This window comes from Mycteria americana, chromosome 2 (genome assembly GCF_035582795.1).
Source record: "Mycteria americana isolate JAX WOST 10 ecotype Jacksonville Zoo and Gardens chromosome 2, USCA_MyAme_1.0, whole genome shotgun sequence".
NCBI lineage: Eukaryota > Metazoa > Chordata > Aves > Ciconiiformes > Ciconiidae > Mycteria > Mycteria americana.
Genome location: NC_134366.1, coordinates 139,031,329 through 139,059,187, shown reverse-complemented (window position 1 = coordinate 139,059,187; position 27,859 = coordinate 139,031,329). Strand labels below are relative to the sequence as shown.

Sequence of the window (27,859 nt, the reverse complement as noted above, 5' to 3'; positions counted from 1 at the left end):
CCTTAGACATGTTCCTTGGTCATGGGCACACCTCCTCTGGCATTGCTGGACTGCCATCTCTTTCCCTGAGATATTTATGGTACTGATTTAACAAGTCTGAAAAAGTTCCTTCAAGTGGTTTGCAAATAACAAGTCTTAATGTAGGTATGGGGTTATCTTGCGCTGGCTGCCTGTACCACAGGCAGGGACACGTTTAGGAAAGCACCTGCTGTGGGCCACTCTCTGTTAGGAGGAGCTAATGGAAGCCATCTTTCTTTCACCAGCCTTCACCAACATGGTCTCAGTCAGCAGAAGGTATAGGGCTAGACGGAGATTTCTCCATTTATCTTTGCACACCTGTCTTTATGCATTTAAGTTAGGATCAAGCCCATTTAGGCTCCTTCTGTATTGCGTGGAGAGAGATGAGTACCTCTATTTAGAGTTCAGTTTAACTACAGTCTTAATCCTGAGGTGCCAAAGCCTCTCCACTGGTGTGAGAGCAGTTTAAGGTGGCTGACATACCATTGTGGGATCCTAGGTTAAAATTAGGTGAGAACCTTTCGCTGCCTCACAAAGCTTCAGCCCTGGTAGAAGGGAAGTGAGGACCAGTCAGCGAATCCAGTGCTGTGCCTGCCATTTCCCCTCGGACTTTGTAAGTTTTTTTACTTTCTTCTTGCTGACGTTTATTGCAAAGCCTCAGCTGAGCTCAGACGCAGTATGCTCGGAAGATATAGCAAGGCTGGGGTCAAAGAAAAGAGGGATCAGCATGGAGGAGGGGAATTCTGGTAGAGTGGGGACAAGTGAAAGGCATATTAGAGAGAAGGAAATTCACAGCTGGGTCAAAAACACAGAACAAAGGAGCAAACTAACCAAATTTTAATCACAATTAGTCAGATTTCTGTAGGATGTTTTGCCACATCTGGTCAAGTCTGGCTGCTCATTGTCTACCACAACTGGAACGCTGCATATGAGGGATGGTGGGGAGCAGTGCAGAGCCATCACATTACGCTACCGTACCCCTTTAGTAGGATGGGCTCCAGCTGCTGAATTGCAGCTGTTCTTACTGGATGTTGATATCCCTAGATATCTTCTATATTTAAAAAACCCATGTAATCTGTGCGGTTCTGAACTATGCCAGGACAAGCACAGAACAACAGCCTTCAGACTTTACAGAGGCACCAGAATAATTTGACAGACATAGGTGGTTCCTATGAATTTGGGCCAGTAAGTGAAACAGAAGAGTCTGGTAAGAAACATGTGAAAAGAGAGAAAGCAATTATGTGCTCTTGTGACATTTTTAGGAGAGTTTTGCAGACTCAGAAAGCTCAGATAATTTCACTTAAAATATGTTTAATTCCTTGTCCAAATATAAAATAATCCTTTTATGGTTTCCCACAGTTCCTAGTTAAATATGCAAGTTTTTGCCATGCAATCCAGGACGTCCAGGGATTCTTGCAGAAAAACCTGAGATTTTCCATGCTCAGTATTTCTTCTTTCTCTTTCCTTTGCGGATCTGAAAAATTTCTTGTACCTCAGTCATGACAACACCTTTTGATTGCACAGAGGTTGATAGTCCCTGTCTCCATAAATCAGACATACAAATTAATGTTATTTTCTTGTGAACAGAAGGCTGTGTTTTTGCTAGTGACATAATCAGAAAATTATTAAACAAAACAATAAATCTCAGTATGACATTTCAAATTTTTAACATGTGCTTTGCTTCAGATTTCATTGGAAATTTTGTTTCAGTTCAAAAGTAAGAATTTTCAAAGTTTTTTTTCCACTTGTAGAATTCTAACTTGCTTTACAGAATATAATGTTTTTCATCCGAATAACAACAGAATATTAGGTTCCTTCTTGATGAGCTTTCAATCCATACATGAGTAGATTATCCCAGGTGTGAACAGCGAGTTGCTGATTTTTTCATGTGAGCTGTGGTATGTAAGAGAAGTAATAATAATTAAAATGATAAAAAAAATAAAAGTAGACTAGTGAGCAAAAATTCACTCTCTGATACTCAAATTCATTGAAGCAGGTTCAGACCAAACAGAAAGAAGTATTTCTGTATGTTGCATATAGGTAAGCTGTGCAGCTCCTTGCTGCAGGATGTTGTGGATGCAAAAAGTTTATGCCAGTTCAAGCATTGCTTAGACAAACTCAAGGACTGGATTTACACAGATACCAAATTCAATGCAAGAAATTCTTGACATAAAAAATCACTGGAGACAGTGGTTTTTAGCACTAGGTATATGTCTGTCCTTTTTACACTGTCTCACCTAGTCACCTGCTGTTGGCCAGTGTTGAAATTTATTGTGTGTTGGAATTTTGCCCCAATCCATTATGCCTGCCCTGATGTTCTAAAATAATTGGAGGAACATTCATAACATGTATTTCTAAGAGTTAATGTAGAAAATGATTACTTTTTCTAACGCTTTAATAATTTTCTCTTGCAATATTTCAACTCCATCATCACAGCTGGTAACAAAAAATTCTTGATTTGTGCAAATTTTTGTTTAGAAATGCAGTCAACGAAGCTGAATTTATCCTTCTATTTCATATGATTCTGTATTTATAATTTATTAAACAGTGTTTCTTGCAAGAGAGACTTGCATTGTTCTTGAGATCTGATCTCTTTCAGTTCTCTTGGTTTCTGCAATAAATATGTTTAAAATATTACTGGAAGGTTTTTTTCGTATTACTCACATACTTCACAATGCAGATTAAAAACCCCACAAGGGCTGCGCTAGCCAACAAATATTGTTCTCAGCCATGGGTCACCGTTTTGCTCTTAAAGACTAAACTTCTTTTTCCTTGAACGCTATATTACATTTAGTATTGCAAAAGGGAAAGCTACTTTTACAGTTTCTCCTTATCGTATTTCAGAACAATAAATTAGAGACAGGAAAGTGAAACAGAGCAAATAGACTATATAGGCAACTTTTCACTAATACCTGTATGGAAACAAATACTGCTGTATTCTCAGGACATTACTGGTGTTCTAATGTTTGCTCTTTTTCATAAATATAAATGAAGAGTAAATCTAGAGTATATATTTATATAGGAGGGAAACACAATGAAAATTCTGTAAAAACAGAAATGAGATTGGATGCAATAATGAATAGCAAAGTACGGCACTGGTTTTACTTTTCTGATAATGGTTGTTCTTCTGTTTTTATGTTTACGATGTACAAATTTTAACTCTCTTGCATTGCATTCAACAACATATAGCCTGACTCACTGTCACAAGATATGTTGAGGCTAAGAACTTGATGCACTTTTCAATAAATTTTTTAGTAGATAAATAGGATGTTCATCATTGTTTTTAGTAGGATTAAAAGTAACAATAATTTCAAATTGTTTGAAACCATAAATAATGAGTAAGGAAGAAATGCCTACAATTGAGAAAGGTAACCTGCCCATTATGGGATTGCTTCATCTTTTTTTCTTCAACATTGAAAGTTGGAGAGAAAATTCTGGACCACTGCAGGGCTTGTTAATATAGTTGTTGTCATACTTACCTAATGTATACTGGTTTACATAATATACACAATTATATTTTGTAATTATTTTGAATATACAATCCTAAATCAAAAAGTCACCTAGGTCTTGATCCTAAATCAAAAAGTCACCTAGGTCTTGAAACAAATTGGCTTTTTTGCCAATATTTTTAACAGATTATTGAGGGTTTCTGTCAAGTTCATAATAGTAGGCTAGTAGTCCTCAGTAGACAAACATTAGATTTGTTTTTCAGAGGGAGAAGATTCTGACATTTTTTCAAAACGGCACTAAAGACGTCCTTCTGTGATCCTGTCAGCAGGCATTATTGTGTTTCTTGCAATACTTATTTAGTACTTTTACTTATTTACTACTATAGTAGTAGTCATTTTTTTTAATAGAGAAGTAAAAATAAAATCCTCAAATACCTATGTCATTCTGCTGCATTGTTTGATCCTGATCCAGTTTTATGTAAGCAGTAAAGCAAGAAGTTTGTATAGTGAAATTTTGTGTTTAGCTTTATTTATGCAAAAGTAAGAAAATCATAGCTGAGCCCCACATATTCAAAGTACCTGTATCTTATACTTTTATTTTGGTATACAGGAGTTGAAATAACACCGGCTTGAGGATTTAAGGTCTTAAGTATAAAGTATGAAATTAAGTATAAGATTTGGGGGGAAGCCATTCATCTGGGCACAATCTAGATGGAGAATATTTGTATGTACCTATTTGCAGAGACATTTGACTATAGTAGCTATCCTAGACCCATCTCATCCATGTGATTTACATTGTGACATGAGATACAATTACTTTGATAATGTGCGTTTACTCCTTTTTGCATATCCTTTTAGTGTAGTAGGGAAAAGTCTGATGAAATTTGCAATGCCTTTGTCAACAGCAAGAGTTCTGCCCACACACTTTGCCAGTCGGATTTACCTAGAGATAGACTTGATTTTGGGATTTCTGGGACAGCTAGTTTTCCCCATTTGTCATTTGATACTCTTGCTGTAGTACGAAAATACAGCAATTACTTAGCGGGATTTCTGTAACAAACAGAAAGGAATTACAGAATACAGTGTTGCAAATGGTATCTTTGTGGCTGTATTATCTATTCATAAGTAATCAAAGTATTCTCATTTATGAGATGGTGGAAAATTGTCCTGTGTGACAAAACCATCAAAACTGCCCACGATGATGTATGACGGGGAAGTATATGCTTATGATATTTTATGTCAAGTTGCAATAATATGGTTCCTTGTAGCACAGGGGAAGGTCTGCTACAGTGTGGTTCATATATTTTAGGGAAAACAGAATGAAAACCTATTTTATTCCTCACAACTATGTGTAGGTTGGAAAAGGAGGTACATATTTATAGAATCTAGGTTTAAAATGTTTTTCTTACTGACTAGATAAGTCAAGATTGGGTCTATTACACTTAGTCAAGGTTTGGAAGAAGGAATTCTGAGTGTGTGAAGCAGAAACAAGCCGTAACGTTTGATGTCAGACAGCCTGGGGCAGAGTGCAGAGAGGTGCTGTAGCAGAGAAATCTAAAATTATATGTGTCTTTTAATCGATGCAGAAGAATAACTGTTACTACAATATTCTTATAATTTTGTGAAGGTGTAGGCAACACACAGAAATGGCTTTAGTGGTCCAGACCGACAGATCAACCGGGCCCGTACCCTGCCTGCCGCAGTGGCCATCAGCAGACGCCCCCAGAGCAGCAAGGACAGGCTAAGCTTGTATAAGACTTGCCCTAAGCACTTTTCCAGCTTCCAGATATTTTCATCTCAGGGGATTTCCAAAGCTGCTGTTGTTTGTATGTTTAGGGTGTGCCTACATTAGCATTTTAATTTGGAGCAGGAGTCTGTTTTGAAGCAAAGAGCTTTGGCTCAGCAGAGCAGTCCTAGAGCACCCAGCTGGAGTCCTTCCAGACAAAACTAATCTGGAAGGTGTCCTCCAGGACATGTCCTAATTCCTCCAGCCCCTATTGAGGATGCTCAGGATACCAGATCAGGCTGGACCTACAATTGAACCATCTCCCAGAAACAGGCAGTGAAGCCTGGGGTCATTGCCACCACTTGTTTGGTCCCACAGACCCAACCTGCTAGCGCAGACATGGCCATAGCACCCCTGAAATCCTCTCTTCCGAGGATGTCTCCAGGCTGCTCTTGAACCATTGTAATCTTTTGGGAGCCTGGCATTTTTTGAGAAAAGGTGCTACAAATCTCCTAGGGTTTTTTCCTCAGACTAGATATAAGGAAGACATTTTTTATGATGAGGGTGGTGAAACACTGGAACAGGTTGCCCAGAGAGGTGGTAGATGCCCCATCCCTGGAAACATTCAAGGTCAGGTTGGACGGGGCTCTGAGCAACCTGATCTAGTTGAAGATGTCCCTGCTCATTGCAGGGGGTTGGACTAGATGACCTTTAAAGGTCCCTTCCAACCCAAACTATTCTATGATTCTATGATTCTTTTATCTGAACTCTTCCTTCTTGTGTTTAACCTGGCTGCTGCCAGCTTCCTTTGGTGATCTTGCTTTAGTATTGGGACAGGCAGTGGAGAGCTGATCCTCACCCCCTTTTCTGCTCATGATTTTGTGGAGGGCTGGGTTTTCTCCTACACTTCCCTGTGTTTGTGATGCTTGGGAACAGGATGAAATTAAATTCAGTGCTTTAGAAACATAATCATTTCCTTTGGCTAATATTAAAGTATGTCTGTTACTATGAAGTTAGCTGAGGTTGAACAAATTAACCTCCTTCTATCAACGAATGTAGAATAATGGGTGCAACAATAACGTGTTTTGTGGCTATATAGCTTCACTTCAGCAAGGCTTTTGCTGCCCTGACAGTTAAATCTTTTCACTTAACAATCTTATAAGCAAACTAAGCTAAAGCAGTCTAGCAGAAACTACAGCCGAATGATATAAAGCTGTTTAGGAAACCATGTCCAGAGAGAAGTCAGTGAGAGCTTGCTGTTAAAATAGAAGGATGGCTACAGCAGCATTCCTCAGTGTCTGCCTTAGGCCCAGCATTTTCATTAATCATTTAGATGACGGAACAGAATGTGTTTGCCTATTAAATATGTAGATGACACCATGCTGAGAGGGGCTGCGAGTTCTTTGGAGATAGGATGAGAACTCAAAAAATGGAGATGTGATCTGAATAGGAGCAGGTGTGAGGTATACATTTAGGCAGGAATGATGAACTGCACAAATGTGGGATGGGGAATGTTGGCAGCTCCTTCCAGGCTCTACCTTTCCCTGCAGACCGCTCTCAGTACTCCAAATATTAGTGGCACACCGAGTACCCTCAGCCGCTGTTGTTTTTCTTGCTCCAGAATTTGTCAGGGCTTGGGCTTGTCAAGGCTCAGGGCTCAGCTGGATACTGGATTCTTTAATTGGGTTTCCTTATGAGGACCTGAGAGCGACCATTGGACAGTGAGCTGGTAACCCAGCCGTGCACATGGAGGCTGCCCTGTCGAGCAGCCTTAATCCAAAGAGTACATGCTATGGTTTCCCTTTACATACATGGAATAAGTTTCTTACACACTATGTCACGTTTCCCCCCGTTGGTTACTGCTGTCTGTCACACTGTTCATAACACACTGGTCTCCTGAGTAGACTCAGAAGCTCCAGGTATTAGCAATGTTGTGTATTACAAAGTTCACGTGCAGTATTTGGCCGGGTCTTTGAGAAGCGACCAGTTAGGTGCCGCCTCTTCCTTGGAATATGATCTAGGGATCCTGAAACTAACATTTATTGAAAATATTGCAGAAAATACAAATTGTCCCTTGCCAAGTGGTGTCCAGGGGAGGGTAGCCTGCGGGACGTGGGAAGTAAAGCTTTGCTCAACTTTGCTTTGGATTACTGTGTCCGGTTTGGAGAAAAAACAGAGAGCAATAATGAAAGCCTAGAAAAGAGCATTGTCAGGGAAGGGTTAACCTGACAACAAAGGGGATCTGAGAACAGTCTTCAAATGCATGCAAATACCATGAAGGGAAGAATTTTTTCCCCACTTTCACAAATGGAACTTAAATTGCTGTAATGAACACTGAACTTGTATGTTTTGTTTCTAATGGTACGGCTGTTAAAGGAGCAGAGTGTAGATTGCCTGGAGAGATCTGTAAGAGCAAGACAGACAAACCTCTCTTGGGAATGATGCCGGTACAGCGGGCCCCAGAAGGGTGGGCTGTGGTGTGCCCAGCCGACCCTGTGGTCCCAAGGTAGGCTTGGGAGTCTTTCTGTCAGGCGAGGGTCTGGCCCGTTCAGACAGATGACTTCCAGCTGAGAAGGGGAGATGGAAATGAGCCTCCACCCAGATTTGCAGCCCTGTGTTTGAAATTTTGAATGCAGTATACTTAAATGAAGGTGTTTGCAAAAATGGAAAGCTGGATGGCTCTGACAAACAGACGTGCTTCCCCGCCCTCACCACGCTCTGCTCTGTGTGCTCGCTCTTGTAGGTTTACTTGGTTTTATTTGTCATTAAGTTTTGTTTATACTTTTTCCCTGCTATCTGTTCCCTATTTTATTTAGCATTATTATTACTAACCCAAGCTTAATACTTAACATTTTTAGGCATATGGCATCTCTGAGAAGAATTTAAAAAACTGGGATCTAAAGCCAAACTCCTAAAAATACTGTCAGAGACCAAGAGCAAGCCTAATTTCAATTAGTCAATAGGAAATGCAATTTTTCATTACATCTGAATTTTAGAGCACATATTTAGAACATCATTGGCCAATATACCTGTCGAAGAAATTCCGGTCTGCTTATTTTACTGGGTTATAATTTATTTCAAAGCTTTTGTGGATTGTTTTCTTTCTTTTCTTTTTCTTTTTTATTAAGGATTTTAATAATAAAAATAATGTATAGCAGATAAACTCATTTAAGTGTTTAAAGGTTGGGAAAAATTGTATTAGTTGAGTTATGATTTCTTACGTTTTAGTACAGTAGGTGAAAGAGCAATCAGCATTCAAAGTATTAGTTTAAATAAATATTCTGAAGATTCTGAATATTCCTATAACATTGTCATAGGAAAAAATGTATATTATTGGAATATACATGATCTTCAACATTTAAACCTCCATCTTTAGTTATGTAGACTGACGTGGCTGGATGATTTTTGTTGTTTGGCACATGCACAGAGTCACTCTTTTAGGTATAGGTTGAGTCTTTTTTGGAGATTCTTTGTTTTACCTTGAGTTACATCTTAACTTGTTGTTCTGCTTTGTTTAACGTAGCCTGAGATACTTAGGTAAAAGTATAATGTGAAATATATATTATATACTAATTTCCATTAAGTGGAGGTTTGGAGGCTGAACATGAGAACTTCAAGACCTTTTCCTTTCATTCAGCCCAAGCAACCATTATTATTTTGAGTAATTGTGAATATGTGGTGCTACACAGATGTCCCGAGTCTCCTCCTTAATCTAACCTCTGACCTCGACAGGATGTTTTTTTAGGAGAAAGAATCACTTGTGTGAGAAATATACCTGTCTGTTCAAACTGGAATGCCATGGTCTAGGCTGATTAAAAAGTAAATTAATAATGCTACAAATACGCACATCTACTGAACTCTAAAGAGAAGTTAATGTTAACTAAGTGAAATTGATAACTATATCATATGCTGAAAGTTCCAGCTGCCTTCACAAAAACAGGGTTTTTTTAGGGGAAAAAAAAAGTAATAATAACAGTCAAAATAAAAGTCTTTTCTCTGTGAAATTAAGACTGTGAAAGGAAGTCTTGAAAAGATATTTAAAAATGTGTTGTTGCATTTCTGAGGAGTGTGGTACTAGTTAAATGAGTTAGGAAGGATAATTTATGCTGGGTGTCTGCTTTGTTAATGTTCAAGCACTTCACTGTTACTGAGTCTACGGGTGTTAAGAATAGCAAAACGTCTTCCACCTAGCATGTTTTCAGGAAAACTTTGTTGTTCTTACATATGTACATCATCATGTTTTTTTACCTGTTCAACAATAGTAAATATTTTTGTAAATAAATTTTGCTGAAGCATAATAATTAGTGTACAGTACTGTTTATAAAGAATAGTCTCCTGTCCTGAAGTAGTAATTGGAAAAGTTCAGTGTTGAGTAGGCTTTTGAAAAATACTATCAATTTCGTCTTCACAGTTGATGCATATTTAAAACTTGTTAATTGAACTTACCCCAGGAAAATAAGGACTCTATTTTATGCCATATTTTGAAAGGACTCTATTCATCTGGCTCAAATGTAGCGATCTAAAAGTAAAGTGTCTGCAACCAGGCAATTTGGAAAAGTTTTCAATTTCTATATGTTTTTTTTTTTCCACACCTGGATGTTTTTTTCTTACCAGTCACCATAATGGTTATCTTAAAGCATATTTGAAAACTTAGAATTAAATCAATGTTCTTTATAAAAAAAGCTGATATCCCTTAAAATTGTTCATTTAGAGTTTAATCTTGTCTATGAAGTGATATTATCTTCTCTATGATTTGGAGGAATGAAGATTTTTTTTTTTATTTACTCCTTTTTTATTTGTTTACTGAAATAATTTATCTCTCTGTTTTTACATATAACTTGAACTCAATTTAATTAATTTATGTATCAGTATTGCCACTTATCATTGTAGATTTAATTATTTTAGTCAGGACTCTTTAGTGAACATCCTGGTTTTAGTGTCACATGTAAAAAGCAAGTAAGCTGAACATTTTGAAGTTGAAACTGAAAGGTAAAAATGTCATTTCTTCACCACAGCAGAATACAGTACAATCCACAGTCCATCAACACCCATTAAAGATTCAGATTCAGATAGATTGCGTCGTAGTTCAGATGGGAAAACACGTGGACGTGGCAGAAGAAACAATAATCCTTCACCACCACCTGACTCTGATCTAGAGGTACATTATATTAGATGTCTTTGACCTGTTACAGACTCTATTTTTATCATTATTTTGCAGAGAGAAGTATTATTTACACACCAAAAATAAAGTGGCATTGGAGCTCCCTTTTGTTTCTAACAGTATTTTTGTAGAAGATGGAATTTTTCTTTTAAAGAAATTTCTTCATGAAGAGCACCTACTTCCTCTGAAAAATACTGGGCGTTTCTTTCTCCTTTTGATTAAAAAAAAAAAAAAGCAAGCTTTTCCCAAGTCAAAGAAAGGTTTACGTTTGCACAGGAGACACTTCTAGCACAATAGTGGTTTTTGTTCTCTCATGCTATGTTCACATTCCCCTCAGTGGCCCATGTTTTGTGCTGAGAACACATCTCTAGTGACACACCACAGCTATGAGCGTCCACACTGCATTACTTTTCCTTTCCAAAAGCTTAGCCCATTTGTCATCGTGGGAAATACAATCGCACCAGGATTTAAAATACTTGTATTTGAACACTTTATTTTTCATTAAAATATCATTTTGTGTGTGGTCAGAGGACAAATTTAAAACACATATTTTCCATTGGCTGTAAACAAAAGAATTATTTACTGATGCCATAAATTCTTACACATGCAACATCTAAGTTCATAATTTTCATTCTTCAGGTGCCTAAAATCCATTAAAAATGAACATAGATTAAGGGCATATAAGTGCTTAGCAGCAGTTTGCTACATTTTGTTTTTAGAGGTCATTTTCAAGAGCAGTTATATGAACTTTGTTTTGTAAGACTTGCAGAAATACAGAATTCAAACCCAGAAGATTTAATTTTCAGAGGCTTCTCTTCATTTATTTCAGTTTCTATCTCACATCTGGCTTTAAAATCATACATCGTACATCTCATTTTCTGTGTGTATTTGACAATAACTATAATTTTATTCTAATAGAATAATTTGATATAATAGCAATTGTAGTAAAAAGCTAACAGATTGTATTACCCTATTCTGGAAAAAACTTGTTAGTTCTGAAAATAAATGGCAAGGAAACTATGGTTTTAATATATAACCATTTCAATACAATTTTCTCATTTGTGCACTTACTGATTCAAATTTTAACTTTCCGTTTCAAGTATCAGCTTCACAGAGGAACACATTGATTTGATTCTCTTTTTACAGAGAGTATTCATTTGGGATTTGGATGAGACAATCATCATTTTCCATTCCTTGCTTACAGGGTCCTATGCCAACAGATATGGAAGGGTAAGTGTCAAGAAACTGATGGAAATTTTCAGTAATATTTGCTGGTTTATGGTTGATACACAATGAAGACCAGAACATTAGCTGATTTTCCAGAGGCAAAATGGTACTGGTGTTTCAAGACATAAAAAATCAAGGAGTAAAGCTGTTTCACATGTCCATTCTTTGCACTTACTCAGCTCTTATATTCAGTAAATAATTAAATAGCATTGGGAGTAATACTTTGACCGCTTGAGGTTTCGTTTGTAGGTACAGGGTGTCTGAAACCTGTTGATTTCATCAAAATCTGCAAAGGTTTAGCTCCCCTCAGAGAGTGAAGAACTTCCAGGAGTGATTGCTAAAATAACATTTTAGTTCGGAGCGATCAGCAGTGGGCTGTGCTCTGTATTGAGAAGGCAAGAGGAAGAATACTTTTGGACACAGGCAGAATAGTCTAAAATTTTTTATGTTAACTTTTTTTTAATCTACATATTGACTGATGGTTTTGAAAGTCTCCTTATGAGTCAAATCTTTCTATTATGCACAGTCTATAAATCATGACTGAACTGATGAATATGTCTGCAGACTGCGGGTTTCCTCGGTAATTCTCAGAAGAGAAATGTGGTCTTAGGTGAATAAGAACAGTTTATGAATGGAATGCCCTTGTGAGATCAAACTTTGTTTTTCCAGGATTGTATTTGAAAGCTGATGTTTCAGCTTGTGCTAAAATCTGTTGTGCCATTTCATGTTCACCTCATGTGAGGTATAACTAGAATGTGATTTTTTGGTAACCTTAAAAAATTCTTCATATAAAGAACAACCAGATAGTTTTGTCTGACTTCATGTAATCACTCTGTCTTCTTGTAAAGCTTATATTTATCACTAAAAGGTTTTACCCTACACCCAGTTGAGTGAAGGGCAAAGCTACTATTGATTCAGCCCGTGCCTGGGTCAGGTTCTGAATTCCTCCTAATAGCTTTTTGCATTATAAAAATCTAAAGCAGTACTTCTTTGCAAACTTTCTTGCTTGTTCAGGTGTGGTGTATTTTCAGAAGTGGTTGCTGTAATAGCAGCTTACCTGTTTGAGGAATACAATTAGGTTTTTTCATTATGTATCAGAAAAGCAAATTAATGCAGCAGCCTTGGTTTCCTATGTGTTAATAGGTTCTATTTAGGTAGTAAAAAGACACTAGAACTTCAAATGTTTCGACAGTTATTGTATGGATACATATAGACAGTAGCATTATGGAGTATTAAACATTTACAAAAAGTTGTTTTCCATTTCTCAGCCTTCTGTGAAGATACAACAAACTCCCTTCAAAAACAGCTTTTGCATGGCACCCCAAAATCACCAAATCTGTGACAGTTTAGTTCAGCTCAGAATGAGGAGAAAAAATCCCAGTGCTCACAAAAAAACTCGGTGCCAACAGAATCTCACCACTTGCTTTTGGGCAGCAGAGCAAGGCTGGAAGAGCCTAACTGCCATAGAAGTACTTGTGCAAGCATATTTTTTCCGTTTGTTATTAGTTCCCTGTAGTGGTTTCATTAATTGGGGCCTGAACATAAACACCTTTCTTGCTGGATGCTTGAGGCTGAGGAAAGTGGCTAGTATTCAGCTGCGAAGAGATATAAGTACGTATGCTGCAAGGAGGTGGGTGACTCCTGATTGCAGCTCCATCACTCTTGGCACTGTTTACTTGAGATGTAGCTTTTGCCCGGCTGGCTCTGGTTGCATGGCATGTGGCAGAATACTTCTGCATTGCTAAACGACAACCGACTGTTGATGTTTAGAGGGATGCGGCATTAGTGCTTATGCTGTGGATAAGTACCCCTTTTTGGTGAGGGGTAGTAACGTGCATTTCCTTGGCTCTCAGATGGAGTCATGAAAGTGTGCCATTCTTGCTTTGTTTTCTTAAAGTTTCATTCATATCACAATTTCTCTTGGCTTATTGACAGCTTCAGACAACAGTTAGCAATTTCCACAGACATTAGAGGAAGACAGTGTCAAATGTTCAAAGCAAACATGCTAAAACGTGTATCTGTCATATGAGAGTTGTCGGGTTTATTTGCAGCAATGGGAGGTGCACATTTTTTTAAAGAGTGTTTCCTAATGATTTCTGGCCTTTAAAATCAGAAATCCAGATCATAAGCCAATCTGGAAAAAAAAAAAAAAAATTGTTGAGGGGAATTTTTATTCTTTTCACCTGTATTCTGCTTTTTGAGCGATCTAACATCACATTCTCATATGTTTCTGTACTGTAGTGAGGGCTAGAAATGCCCTTTTAAAAAATTAAATCTAAGCTGCTCACATAATCATTAAAATACAAAAGCTGGATCTTCAAACAAACAAAAATATCCTACTAATTAAATAGTAGGGGATTTGGCAACTTGGCATTCAGTGCTTTTCATAATGCCCGAGTGAGTTTCATGGTGAATGACTATGAATGATGAGCAGCCCTGCTGCTGAAGGGATTGATTTTCTCTTCCTTATTCTCTACCTCGTTCCTCATAACTTCTCGCTTGTGCCACCCTTTTCGGTATATTCTTACTTTCTCATCTGGTTTTATCACCTGCTCTCCTTTTGCTGCTGTTGTGCTCTGCTTTCTCCCTGCTTTTGTCCTTTGGCTTTGTTGGAACAAAATAATATCTTGTTTTTCAGTTTGTGCAGTCATGGTATAAACTGCTACATTTTTATTTAAGGGTGATTTGCATTTTGTGAATTTCATACACTTCCATGAAACTAGCATAGGAACATGATTTTTACTTCCAGAAGAGAAGAAAAAGAAACAAAACAAAATATTTCCATTTGCTCTTGGAGTTTTTTTTTTTAATATGTACAGAGAGAGATCTATTGATCAAATATCAAGTTATCAGTTACTTTAATGGACATTAGGGCTTCTGACACCTCAAAACTTATGTTTTGAGCCAGATGTCAACTGATTAAGTTTTGGAATTTGGGAAAAGTTGGAGACCTTCTTTAGTATCTTGGAGCAGGTGGAAATACGTCTCAGTATTGGCACTAGAATACTGTGGTCTTTACGTACATTTCCATTCTCCATGAGAGCGTTTATATTCAGAGGCTTTAAAGGAATTTTCCTTTAAATTATAAGCTATTTTAATGTGGTTTAATATATTTTAGAGATTGAGAAAAACAAAGCCTGGTTTCACTTAACCCTTCATTTGTGACCTGTAGGCTTAAGTGGAAAATAAGCCTTGTACCCAAAGTGAACTTTCCTGTTTTTCAGCTTCTTGTTTCTCCACAAAACAAAGAAATCAAGTGGGTAGAATTTAGAAATGACATACAGACAATGTTTTGGCTCCAATACCAGTATTCAAAACAAGAGGCCTGCTTAAGCAGTTTGACATTGGTATTTCTTTTCTTTAGCTAAACTGTACCTCCCTCAGAGATTTGTACCTGATTTTGACCATACCTGAAAACACACTCCACCTGAACCTGCAAATCCCAATCAACAAGAACAGATTGTTAGCTTTCCTCCTCATTGTGTGACACCTCACAATAATTAGTTAGCAATTAGTGGCTTAAAATTGCGAAAGAAGGTTCGGTATGGGATTATTTTTTTTAAAACCTTATTCTAGCCTTGTCTTTTTTTAAAGTTTTCAGCCCCCACTGTAATGTCTGACATCAGAGTTTAAGCTACTGCAGTGCCTTAAACCAAGGCTCTTGTGCTTTTTACTACAGCAGTTGCAAGATTGTGACTACACAGATATTTAAAACCCTAATGCAGATAAGGCTTTTGCTTCTGTTAAATATGTGGGTATCCAGAGCTGCATCTTAACACAGTTTTTATGCTAAGTGGAATTTTCCGTAGAAAAAGATTGTGTCTAATCAAGGAATTAAGGTTGCTTTGAAAAGCAACCTGTTTTGTTTCTTCTCTTAGCTTTTATGGTATTTAATCTGACATTTTCAGTAGGTGCCAATGATTTTCTTATTTGTTTTTCTCCTAATTAAATTAACCTAATAAATGGCATTATTTTAATATTACTGTAGAGAAATCCCCATTCTGTTTTGTCTGTCGTTTAAAAATACCTTGGAGTGAAATGGTTCACAGAAAGATTTACAAAAAGCCATTTTTTCAGACTCAGAAGTGTGATAAAAAAGTTTAATAAAAACGTTTAATTTAAGTCACGCGTACATTGAAACTTAAAATATATATTCACAGCCATTTGTTTAAGATTAACCATATGGGTTCATAACCAACATCATGTTCTGTCTGCCGATTTATTCTGCTTTTGAAAATGATGTTCCTATTTATGGATGGAATCTCAGAATGGGATTAGTTCTACACTGGTACATTAGCAGCTGATAATCAAGATGTAGGTAGTGATCTTCATTTGCATCTTAGACACTTAATCCATCTAACTCCTTTTAATAACTGGAGCAGACTTCTGTGGGGCGACTTCTGTTAGTGCTCAGGGACAACAGAAATCCTTGTCTGGTTTAAAAAAAAGAGGCTAATGAGCTATGAAGGATGGTGGGGTGGTAACTGGGCACAAAGATAAGCAGGAATGTCAGGGGGAAAAATAGCCTCAGGCCTAGCTGGAGAGAAAATATCACCTGCTTTCCACCTTACATACCTACAAAAGTAAAATAAAGGAAGACGTAGGTCTACAAATCGAGCAATATTAAAACAGAGAGACCAAATACTTTTGTTCATATTTTAAAGTCTTTCCATTTGAATTAAGAAGCCAAATAGTCTTTTTTTGGCCATGCCAGTTTAAATAGAAGGCTTATTTTTAAGGGCAAAGTTCATTAAAATAGCATGATGCAATTTTTCTTTCCCATTTATAAGATCTATTTTTTTAATACGAGAAAACTTATTTACTCTTAATGTATGTGAGTTCAAGAACTGATGTTTTGTCTGTTCTATGTAGCTTTGTTTTTGAATGCTTCTTTCCAAAATTCTTTTTCTGGTTAGTTTTACTTAGGGTTTTGGCATTTCCAGAAGACAAACAAGCTGCCGAATCACCATTCTTGTCCAACTCTGCTACTGACACATTTTGCCTTTTAACCAGTAGTTATAGAAAAATGTTTGAAAGTTCAGAGATCATGTTGAAACACCTATTAATTTGATTGAGAGGTGGAAAAAGAAACTAGGGACTGCATCTCTTGGTTTTTGAGTTGTCATCAGGTTTAGAATATTAACTTATTTGAAGTAAAATATGGGTTGTCACTTCTGCAGTTCTATTTAAAATATAATTCCTAACAAACTAACAGTGTTAATGGAGGGTGTCATGAGATAATATAACATGTTCTTTCAAACTCATGCTTCTGTGCACTTGGATATACTTGGCATTATAAATGAGAAACTCTATATCAAATGTGTATATTAGGCTTTCTTTTTGATTTTTCAGATTGAAAATATATAAAACACAAAAAAAAATCAAAACAAGACAAACATCTGTAATGCATTTGGTAACCACAATGCTGAACATGCTTTTTGAGTTTATTAGCTCAGTAAGGAATAAGTTGTTATGGTAATTTCTGTAGAGAAGTTAAAGTGTGTTATGTATTAATAACAAACAATAGATTTGTTCACTCTGCATGGGTGGGCCAAACTGAAAGCATAATTAAAGCATTGTTTTGTGGAGAATCAAGGAGTGGTTTTAAATATAATTGCCATTTGCAAATAAAACATGAACGGTGATTTGCTTTAAAGTCACTAGGTATTCTCAGGACTGAATCCTTTCACTTGTGACCAGTGAGAGTTTATTTTGAGTAACAATAGCATTATCGTGCCCCCGGTTGATCATAAAACTTGTAAACAGTTGTAAAATCTGGAGAAGTTTTAGGTGAAATGGATTTGCCCTTTCTGCACGGAGGGCAGAGAGCCCATGCCGGGGATGCACGAGGGTGACCACAGAGGTCCCGCTGCAGAATCACGGTATCAGTCGAGTTAAAGTCATATCTTTGTGTGTTGCTGCTAAGTGTTATAGTACAGGATTAGAGAGTTGCTGAAGTTAAACTGAAGAAGTGGTTGTTGCATTTAATACATCAAATAATCTCTCTTGAAAAGCAATTCCTCCAGTTTGTATTCTGGTGTGTATGTTAGGCATGGTATTGATAGTGTACTCGCTTAATTTCTTCTTTAAGGATCCACCCACCTCTGTGTCTCTTGGACTCCGAATGGAAGAGATGATTTTCAATTTGGCGGACACGCATCTGTTCTTTAACGATTTAGAAGTAAGTGTTTATTCTTTGAAAACACATAGAGGTGATTTAATATTTGTCTCTTTTTACGCGTTATTAGATGGTTTGACAATTATTTTTGGTTTCACAGTTTTAATACGGAAATGTTAGCAAATATCTGTATAATTTAGTCATTAGGATATATAATAATATCTACACTAAATGTCTGCACTGGCATTCAAAGGTTACAATAGTTTAAATGGTAGGGTTTTGTCCTCACAGGTCTTAGTATTTATGACCCCAGTAGACAAGTTTTAGAAGTGGATACACCAAAAGCGTCTATAAACAGTAGAATTCAACAGCCTGCACAGGCCATTAAATATTAAACTTCAGCTTCTATAAACAGTTAATGGCTGGGTACAGATTTCTCACTTACATCCCACTGTGGGCAAGTATTACCTTAAACCCCAGGGAAATCATTCATGTTGTGTACGCTGTCCGTCGCAGTGGCCTGTTCCTGGGGGTCCTCCCCTTGCCCGGCAGCAGGTACGATTTGTTACGCGCTAGGGTTGCTCGGCCGCTCCCCCGTGGTGTGCGGTGAGGAGCTGGTGTCGGCGTGCCAAGGGCTTTTTCAGCCTACGTAGGCTATGGTTTGGCGACGCTTGTGAGATTGTTCTAAAACTATCCGAACTGCTGAAAGAGACTGTCACCATAATGCCTGGCTGTTTCATCTTAAAAGGGAAAAGAAGTAATTTCTGATCATATTTTAATAACACGAAAACATGAAAACAGTCAGATTTCTTTCCCATCGTAATGAAGACAGCTGTTTATTTAAAATCCAACTGTTAAGCAAGCTTGTGGTGGGGCTGCCAACACACATTAATCATCAAGTTGTTGTTTTGCTAGATTTTAGAATAGTGTGTTATTCCAGACAGGCAAAAGAATCTAAAAGATTCAAATGCAACTTTTGCTGATCAAAGTTAATTGGCAGCAATTGGCCTTTAAATATTTCCTGATGTTTCCCTTTTTAAAATCAAGCAAAATACACCTTATTTAATAGATGAGCCAAAATCATTTGAAAAATGCCAGTGTGTGATAGACCTCAAATGTGGTTTGTCCAACATCTGTCCTATATTTTGATTTCTTTTCATCTAAAAAGAAACCACTCACAGATGATTTGGCATCTTAGAATGTAATGAAATTATTTAAATGTGCTTTATTTTTTCTTCCATTCCTTAGTGGAGTATTTATTTTTTATACTTACAATAAAATAGATGATTTCTTTAAATTTTAAAGTAGTGTTCTCTTTCATTAAGGTAGCTATATGTAAAGATATGATTGTTTTGGATATAAGAAACCCCATTAGTGAGTTGCATGTATAGGACTGATTTTTCAGATTTGTAGAAAAGTATAACGATGCTAGTCATTTTCCAAATCTGTTTCTGACTTCTGGTTATATTTCATTTTATCCAGAGCAGAAAGAGAAAGTACTACTGCATCTTACCAGCATATTCAATAAAGTTCAGTGTGCTTTCATTTGCTGTGCATAGCCAGATACTTAGTAGATGTGTAGCTACTTCTTCATACATGATTGTCAGCATCACTGACTTTAATGGAAGTTGATCAACTGCATCTTAGGGATGGTAGATTATCTTCTGCTAATCGGCACGTTACAGCCCTAACAGTAGAGCATAGCAGTTTATTCGCTGAAGAACTTCGAAGCTGTGTATAAAAAAATACTGATGCAGGTGGTTCACAGAAGCAGAGGAGCTCGCTAGATGAGCTTGGTTCTTTGCATTTGCCCCATAACAAGCCAGTTTATCTTGCGTCTCCAAACTCCAGTGTAATAGTCTGTGTCTATACCCTAGTCTGTCTTCTTCATACAGAGGCACTTAGGGGTGAGCAGTTGGGTACATTAGCTCTAGGTCCTTATTTCTGAGGAACATGAGCTTCTCATCTGAAAGACCACGGTCTGTCCAAGAGAGAGAAGAGCATGTTCAGTGGTGCAGCAGGGCGGCTTTGTGCTTGTGGACTGCCATAGAGAAGTCTTCAGAGAAGTACCCAGGGAGGGGGCATGAGAGCCTGTACTTTGTGGGAAGCAGCACGTAAGGAGTAGACCTGGCCACAGACTGACGCTTTCAGTTCACCAGAATTGTTGGGTTTTTTGAAACATCTTGCAGACACGTGGTGTTTTTGAAGGAACGTGTCCTCCTGGAGCCGCAGTTTGTCATTCTTGTGAGCGTCACAGTTGTTAGCAGGGCCTGCCTGGTTCCCAAGGCCTGCGACCTCGGGGCAGATTCCTCGCATCCGTCTCAGAAACTCAAAGTCCTTGCTTGGTGGTTTGGAAGTTCAGGCTGCCCTACAGCTTGACAGGCTTCCATGAAAACTGCGGGCGATTTGGCTTGGCTGTGCCTCAGGCTCAAAGCATCTGTTCTTGCTGATGAAGGACTGAGTCTGGAAGATCTAGTGGTGACCCTGCTCAGGCCCAAGCTTTCCAATTCATGTGCATAAGTATCTGGGCTGTTAGGAATCGAGAATTTTGTAGGCAACATTGCCAGCGAGCCGCAGAGCTTGGGCATCCTTGCCCAGAAATAGTTTGAAGACAGGCAAAGCTGGATTTGGAACATGACTAACCCGCAGTGTAGACATGTCTTTGGGTCTAGGCATAATTCAAAGCGGGAACCTGAAAGCTGATGCTCCCCGGCTCACCCAGGCTCAGAGGGAACCCTTCCTGGCATATAGAGAGGCTGGGTTTACGGGCAGGCAATAATCTGTCATAACTTTGGCCTATGGTGCACATTTTTCCAGATACCACAAGTTAATGTTTTTTAATAAAAATCTTCTTTTCATCTGACACATTCCAGAAAGTTCTAATCAGAACAGCTCTCTTGTTATCCAAGTTAGGGGGAAAGTATTTTGTCGTCTTATAAACTGCTGAAGACTGATTTAACATTTTGAATGCAAAGGGCAGAGTTGCAGCAGCGATCTCCAAAGTACTGCTTGATTTGTGTATGACCTAATTGGCTTTTCAGAGCTCAACCTAGAGATTTATTTAATGTTATTAGGTTAAATTCTAAACTTCAGCTTTTAGCCTGTATAAAGTGAATCAATGCCAACGTGTATCAGTTGCAAACTAGTTTACCCATCCTAATTTTGTAGGGGATACAGCCAGGTAAATGAATCATCTAATTTCCTATATGTTGCTCTTTATGTAATAATCATAAGAATGGTATTTCCAATTGGCATTTTTCAAACTCAGTGAAAAAATTCAGTCAGATCTCACTGTCTAGCTCTGAAGTCAATATTCTGTTTATGAACGGGTGAGCTGCACTTAGATTTGCAATTAGTTACTGCACCCTCAGTTTGTACTAGTTGTTAGTTTATTGCTTTGAGAAAAAGTAAAAGAGATGGCTTATTTCCTTCACTTTGCACAGATTTATTTGGAGTAATTAATTCCAAATTGATATACTAGCAAATAATTTCAGATCTTGAAAGAACATTTCTTAAACAGCATGTAAAAGGGGTATGACAAGTTTTTTTAACATACTGAAAGGAAAATATTAATGTTTACTAATGTATAATTTGATCTAAGTACCATCATAAGCCATGTTTTCTTGCATTAATAGGAATTTCATAATGAAATTATGGAAGTATACTAGGCCAAACAGTAGAAAATAGTGCAGTGTTCTCAGAATTTAGATTCCAAAAGCTGCATTTGGGCTTCAAAATAGGAAGTTTAGGTTTTCAGTATTGACAATTTTAATTTAAATATCTCATACTCTGTTCTATAGGAGAGTTTTAATTGCATGTGGGATGGAATAACTACATCGATGTAGTGTTCTCAAGAGAACCAGAGTTATCTCATCAGAAGAGAATGTGTGATTTTACATGCTGATTGTGTTGTGATAGGGATACTAAGGTGTAATATTTTAATGGTATATATGGAGCAATCACACATATTAGGTATTTTAGGACGTATGCTCCAGTGTTTTAGGGAAATTAGCAACTTGACAATAGGACTGAAATGTGACATCTACCTATCTGCATCTTTAAATATTGTATATATTTACATCTTTATACTGACTCTCTTAAAAGATTAGTTTATTCATTTCTTTGGCATATCAGGTGCATATTATAACTAGGTATGTTGAAGGAATAAGTGCAGGTAGTGAAGGATTATGAACATCTTATTTTTAAAAGTTAGTTCAGTGCTTTGCAAACTCTGTTCTAAAATGGTACCATCTCATTAGATATGTTCCTTTAGAGATATTTACTGAAGCTGAAAACGTCACTTATGAAGCCTTTTTTTTTGTTTTTTTTTTTTTTTAATCTTACCTAACACTTTTTTATGAGTAAGATACCTTTTTTTTTTTTTTTTTGGTCTGTGTTGAATTCTATTGAAGTAATTACAAACTACAAATTAATTTGATTTTAAAAAATCAATAATTTTGTGATTATTATTTTTTTTCTTTTAGGCTTTTTATTTCTGTTCATTTCAGGTTTTTGGTGTGGGCTTTTGTGCGGCGGTTCAAAATAAGGTTATATATATTATGATACTATAAAAAAAATCAATTTTGACACCTCCGAGAAATGCAATAATGCGTAAGGGCACAGTAACGATGATTAACATTCATTTTTCTTCCATCAGTGAAGGAAACGTAGCGCACACTCATGGCTTCACAGTTCACTTTTGTTTGTGGAGTCTCTATATGCAAAGCGATGATACGTGTATAGGAGTCATTTATAAGGAATGGCAGTATGGTATGAGTTTTTCAGCTACCTTAGTTGATGTATTTCTCTTAACGAGAACAGATGAGGGACTGCTATCAGTTATTACTGTAAAGCAGTAACTTTGGTTCTTTGGGAAAAAAAGAAAAATCATTAGTTGTGTTCTAACAATTAGGAATGCTGACCTTGATTAATTTCTCCTCAGATTCTTACTTAAAATCCACCTGGATGTATATTAGCGTGTTCCTGATGAAAATTCAGAGCATAGTCTCTTCTGTGTGTCAAAAAGAGCTGCATAACTGCTTTATGATTACAAGTATGATGTTACTTCAGGTGAACGAACCTTTAAGGCATCGCGTTAGCATATTGGTATGCACGGAGCCCTCTGGAAAGCTGCCCGCCTCGAAGGTGCGTGCGGTCTCCATAAGCTGCAGCTCTGTCTGTAAGCACGGCTGGCTGGAGCGGCAGCCGGGGCAGGTGGGGGCCGCGGTGCTCGCTTCCCCCCCAAAGGGGCTAGCGGCCAGCAGCTTTGCTCCTCTGTCCTGCCTGCCCGCTGCCGGCGGGGCTGGCCCATCCTCCCGCGCCGAGGAGCAGCCGTCTGCATGGCTCTGACTCTCCTGCCTCTTCACTCCGTTAAGTAAAGTCAGATTAAGACAGAAACATTTTACAAATCCTACCCTTTACACATATGGGAACATACCCGGCTCTCATGAAGCATCGAGATACTGACTTACATAGATGCATCTCTTCACAGTTTAAAGCAAAGAATAAATAGCATTTACATCCTTGCACTCTCGCGCTCTGTGTTTGCCCTGTAAACCTCCTCCCTCCACCCGTATGGCAATAAATCCTTCCAGGACTCCTACTAGTCTGTAACTGCTAGCTTGGATTTACTCAGATCTAGGAGTTGATAGGGAGAAATTAACTGCCAGGTATTTTTTATGAAAACTGGCCTTTGTGGATTGTTTCCTGCATAATGTACTATGTGGATGTGCCTGTTCTCCTTGTTTGTAGCTCCCGGTCATCGGACTATCGGTATTTATCAACACTACCTCTCCCTTGTATTCCTTTGCAAGCTCAAGGCTGTGTGGAGGGCAGCTTTTCTACTTGAAATGTGACTGGGATGTTTGACACCCAGCAGTACGCACAGCCCTTCTGTGCCCTAAAGAAATGTAAAGGACCTCTAAGGCCCACAGTGGAGTTCAGACTCTGGTGGCACTAAAGCAGATGGTGATACCTTCTGTACTAACATGGGGCACTAAAGGGATTGCTCTAGGAAGAGGTGCTCCAGGGAGATCGTAGTGAGAGCTCAGGCCTAAGAAAGGGAACAACAAAACCCCAGCACAGCAACCGTGAAGCCTGATCTCAGAGCAAAACTCCAGCGTTAGTCCCTCTTTGGCCTTTGCCTTCAACTCTTACAGGTGAAACTAGGCTGCCTCCCTGCTGCTGGAAGCAAATGCACCATATAAATCACTTCTAGGCCTCAAGGAGACCTTTTCTTCATGACAGGGACATATATTCTTCTTTTCATCAGCCTGAGAATTTTCTCCTTTGTAGGTCTCCGTAACACCGCAGGAGACTAAGTGACTTTCCTCCCAGGTCCTTCGGTGACCGTGCACACAACTACGTCCCCAGCGTACCACGCAGTGCCCTGTAGGAATGCCTTTGAAGCAACACAGCCATATGTTCTGGTTCTTTAATCTGAAGGAGAAAGGGAAACTGTTTCCCCTCAGACCTTGATACTTTAATACGCCACAGACTCAGGCTGGTTACTTTTAGCACAGTAGCACTCTGAAGCATGATTTGGGATCATGGGCATTATGATAATACACATTATTGAATAATAACATTGAGCAGACTTATTGTGTGCAGCTTACTGCACATCTCAAAGAACCATGACCACTGTAGGGTAAAATGCTCCTCTTTCTGAAAGCATTTTAGCACATCTGGTCCTAGAGTCAAGTAACCTAACAAGTAAACTGCTTGGATGCAAGCCAGCCCTTAAGTGCAGGCTTTGAGCAAGCTCCAGAGCAAGCTGGGAGAGCAGGTTGGCCACTATTAGCAGTGTGGAAGTCCATCATTTATTCTCTCACGCCTTGCGGAAATGTCGCAGAGCCAGCTTTGGGCAGGCACGATAGGTATGATGTTGCCTAGATTTAAGCTTAACTAAGTTGTACAGAGGTCCACAGTCAGTGATGGGAGTTGGGGGAGCTGCAGAGGCATAGCCAGGCAGACCAAGGAGGCGGAGAAGGAGGATTGTGAAAATAGGATCACCAGAGAGAAAAGCTTGCCTAACTTCTCTGCATAGAAAAAATCAGATCAAGATCGTTTTGTGTCTGAAGCCATGCTCCAAGCTCTGAACATTTACGGGGTAAGCCTTTACTGGCATTGTGTACTAATCAGTTGTCCGGTGCACGTATTTTACATATGTATTTGTGTAGAATGAAGTGACACGAGGTCCATTTTTGTGGTTGCCACTACTTTATAATTCCTGATCACTGTGCCTTAGTCTCCTCATCTACAGATAGGGATGATGATGATGGTGATGAGGATGGTATCTACAGAAACAAGGATGATAATTCCGTCATAAAGTACTCGAGGGAAAAGAGACAGCCGAGTCTGGTGATTGTAGTATTTGTTATTGTGTACAGTTGTAGTTGGCTTTCTAACAATGCTTCAGCTTGGTCCCTTTACTGTCTCACTCCTCAGGAACATCCTGGCATGAATGCTCTCTCTGCTGACACAATTAGAAAATGTGTGTATTCAAACAACTTTTTTTAAAAAAGGGACAAAAAAACTATTGCAAATAGTAATCCAAGAAAACTTTCCAGTTTTCCATTGTATTTGTTAATTTGTTTTCTATTGGTTTTTATTTTGGATTATTTTTGTAAGTTGTAATTGTTCCAGTTTGAGTTATTCATACGTTTCAAGTTAGAATCTGTTTTTTAAAACCACAGGCTAAAAAGCCACCCCAACATTTAGAGCAGAAGGGCATCCGTCATCACTAGTCATTGCAGTGTTTCAGGTGTCTGTACTTGTGAGCTGGTAACTAGTATGAACTCCATGTACTCTACTGTTTGGTACCGGGGCTTCTGTTTGGGATGCCTAGATGTAGTACAAATGAGCTAAAGAGGAGGCAGGCATGCTTTGTGAAGAAATACATTGACACATAAATTGCCTGGTATAGTAAAGAGCATTTAATAGAATCACAGAATGGTTTGGGTTGGAAGGGACCTTTAAATATGATCTGGTCCAACCCCCCTGCCATGGGCAGGGACATCTTTCACTAGATCAGGTTGCTCAAAACCCTGTCCAACCTGACTTTGAACACTTCCAATGATGGGGCATCCACAACTTCTCTGGGCAACCTGTTCCAGTGCCTCACCATCCTCATGGTAAAGAATTTCTTCCTTGTATCTAATCTAAATGTACCCTCTTTCAGTTTAAAACCGTTACCCCTTACCCCTTGTCCTATTGCTATGGGCCTTGGTAAAAGGCCCCATCTTTCTTATAAGCCCCCTTTATATATTAAAAAGCCTCAATAAGGTCTCCCTGCAGCCTTCTCTTCTCCAGGCTGAACAACCCCAACTCCCTCAGCCTTTCTTCAGAGGAGAGGTGCTCCATCCCTCTGATCATTTTTGTGGCCCTCCTCTGGACCCGCTCCACCAGCTCCATGTCTTTCCTGTGCTGGCGACCCCAGAGCTGGACGCAGTACTCCAGCTGGGGTCTCGTGGGAGCAGAGTAGAGGGGGACAGTCACCTCCTTCAACCTGTTGGCCATGCTTTTTATTCAACCTAGCATATGATTGGCTTTCTGGGCTGCAAGCGCCCATTGCTGGCTCATGTCCCATTTTTTATCCACCAGTATCCCCCAAGTCCTTCTCTGCAGGGCTGCTCTCAGTCAATTCACCCAGCCTGTACTAATACAGATGTTTGTCCCAACCCAGGTGCAGGACCTTGCACTTGGCTTTATTGAACTTCATGAGGTTCACATTGGCCCACTCTTCAAGCCTCTCAAGGTCCCTCTGGATAGCATCCCATTTGTCAGTGGCATACATGCTAGTGAAAAAAGGTTTGTGATAGACAGCAAGCTAACTTTCAGTGGTATTAAACCCATCTCCAGGACGGTACCCTAAAGTAATTTCTATCAGGTAATAAAACATGTTTTGTCTACAGACTCTCCCAAATTGCACATTCAAAGGTGTTCCTTCCAGTGACAGAATTAAAGTTCTTGTCCCCTTCCCAGGAAATAAAATACTTTTCATGGTAACAATTGTACCTGTCCATTACAGCTAGGTTCTGCAGAGCCTGAAATACCAGATTTTAAGGATCAGCCAGTACAGGAGATAGTGTATTGAAGGGCAGTGGTAAGGTACCTGGAAGTCATTGTAATATCAAAGCCGTATATAGGCAGGGTCTGTTACTGGAATCACAAATCTACCCCAGGTATGGCAGCTTTAATTGCAACAGAAACCTTAGCGTTGTGCTGCAGTGGCAGGCTCTGAAAGGTAACATAAAAATTGCGATATAATGAATGACATGAGACAGCACTTTGAAAATTCTCTTATAAGCAATAATGAAACAATATAGTTGTTCTAAAAACCTGTCTAAGGCTGGATGGAAATTAAGAGGCGCAAAACTCACTGTAAGAAATTTAACAGACTGAGAAGTTTGCAGTCTATTTTCATGCTTTTGCTGTCAGTCCATTAGCAGATTTCAAAACACTGGCTTATGTTATATTGCTGACACATATAAACACCTGACCTTAATGAATTTTTACTTTTGTGGGGTTGCAAAGTCCCTGATAAGTGCCACAGAGCTCTTCTGCCAATGCAGATCGTGCCCTAAGCACAGATGTAATACACTGCTTGATGGTTCAGCATGTTAGATCCAAAACTAGGTAATGATGTGATTCATCCTGAAGGCCTCTTAGTGCCAGAATTGTCATTTCGGATTTGATTAGGCTCTTTTTATTATTTAAATTATCCCAGAAGTCAGAAATAATAGAACAGTAATGCCAAATGAATGAATAAATAGTTGATACTAATGGTAAAAGCAGTTAATGTTGCTATTAATTAATGTATTGCTTTCCATTTATTCTTGCATAGAGAGGCTTCCATTTGGCTTTTAATATTTCACAGAACTGATGTGAACAAAATGTTTTTTACATTTTCTTTAAATATTATGAATACCAGTGAACAAAAGTCTATCTACTACTACAGATGTCAATACTGTAGTTAAGACTCATTTATAGCACATTCATAAGTTTCCTAAGTAATCCATTATTAGTCTGTAACCTAAAAATCTAAAAAGTTTCACAAATTCAAGTAACATTTCTGAGCAGTGGATTTTGTGTTTTGGTCTCTGATTAAGCTGACAGATGTGTAAAATCTCATACAGCCAGTCAAGTCCCTGGTGCAGCTG

At 38.4% G+C, this 27,859-nt stretch overlaps 1 protein-coding gene across 3 annotated transcripts in view; it reads left to right on the top strand.

Annotated features, from left to right (window-relative positions):
• EYA1 (EYA transcriptional coactivator and phosphatase 1) overlaps positions 1-27,859 on the top strand; it is a 92,334-nt gene that overhangs the window by 36,378 nt on the left and 28,097 nt on the right. For all 3 annotated transcript variants that reach the window (XM_075494802.1, XM_075494801.1, XM_075494803.1), the window contains 3 exons: positions 10,209-10,351; positions 11,501-11,584; positions 17,673-17,762. In XM_075494802.1, coding sequence (XP_075350917.1) covers positions 10,209-10,351; positions 11,501-11,584; positions 17,673-17,762 — 317 coding nt within the window. The remainder of the gene's footprint in view (positions 1-10,208; positions 10,352-11,500; positions 11,585-17,672; positions 17,763-27,859) is intronic.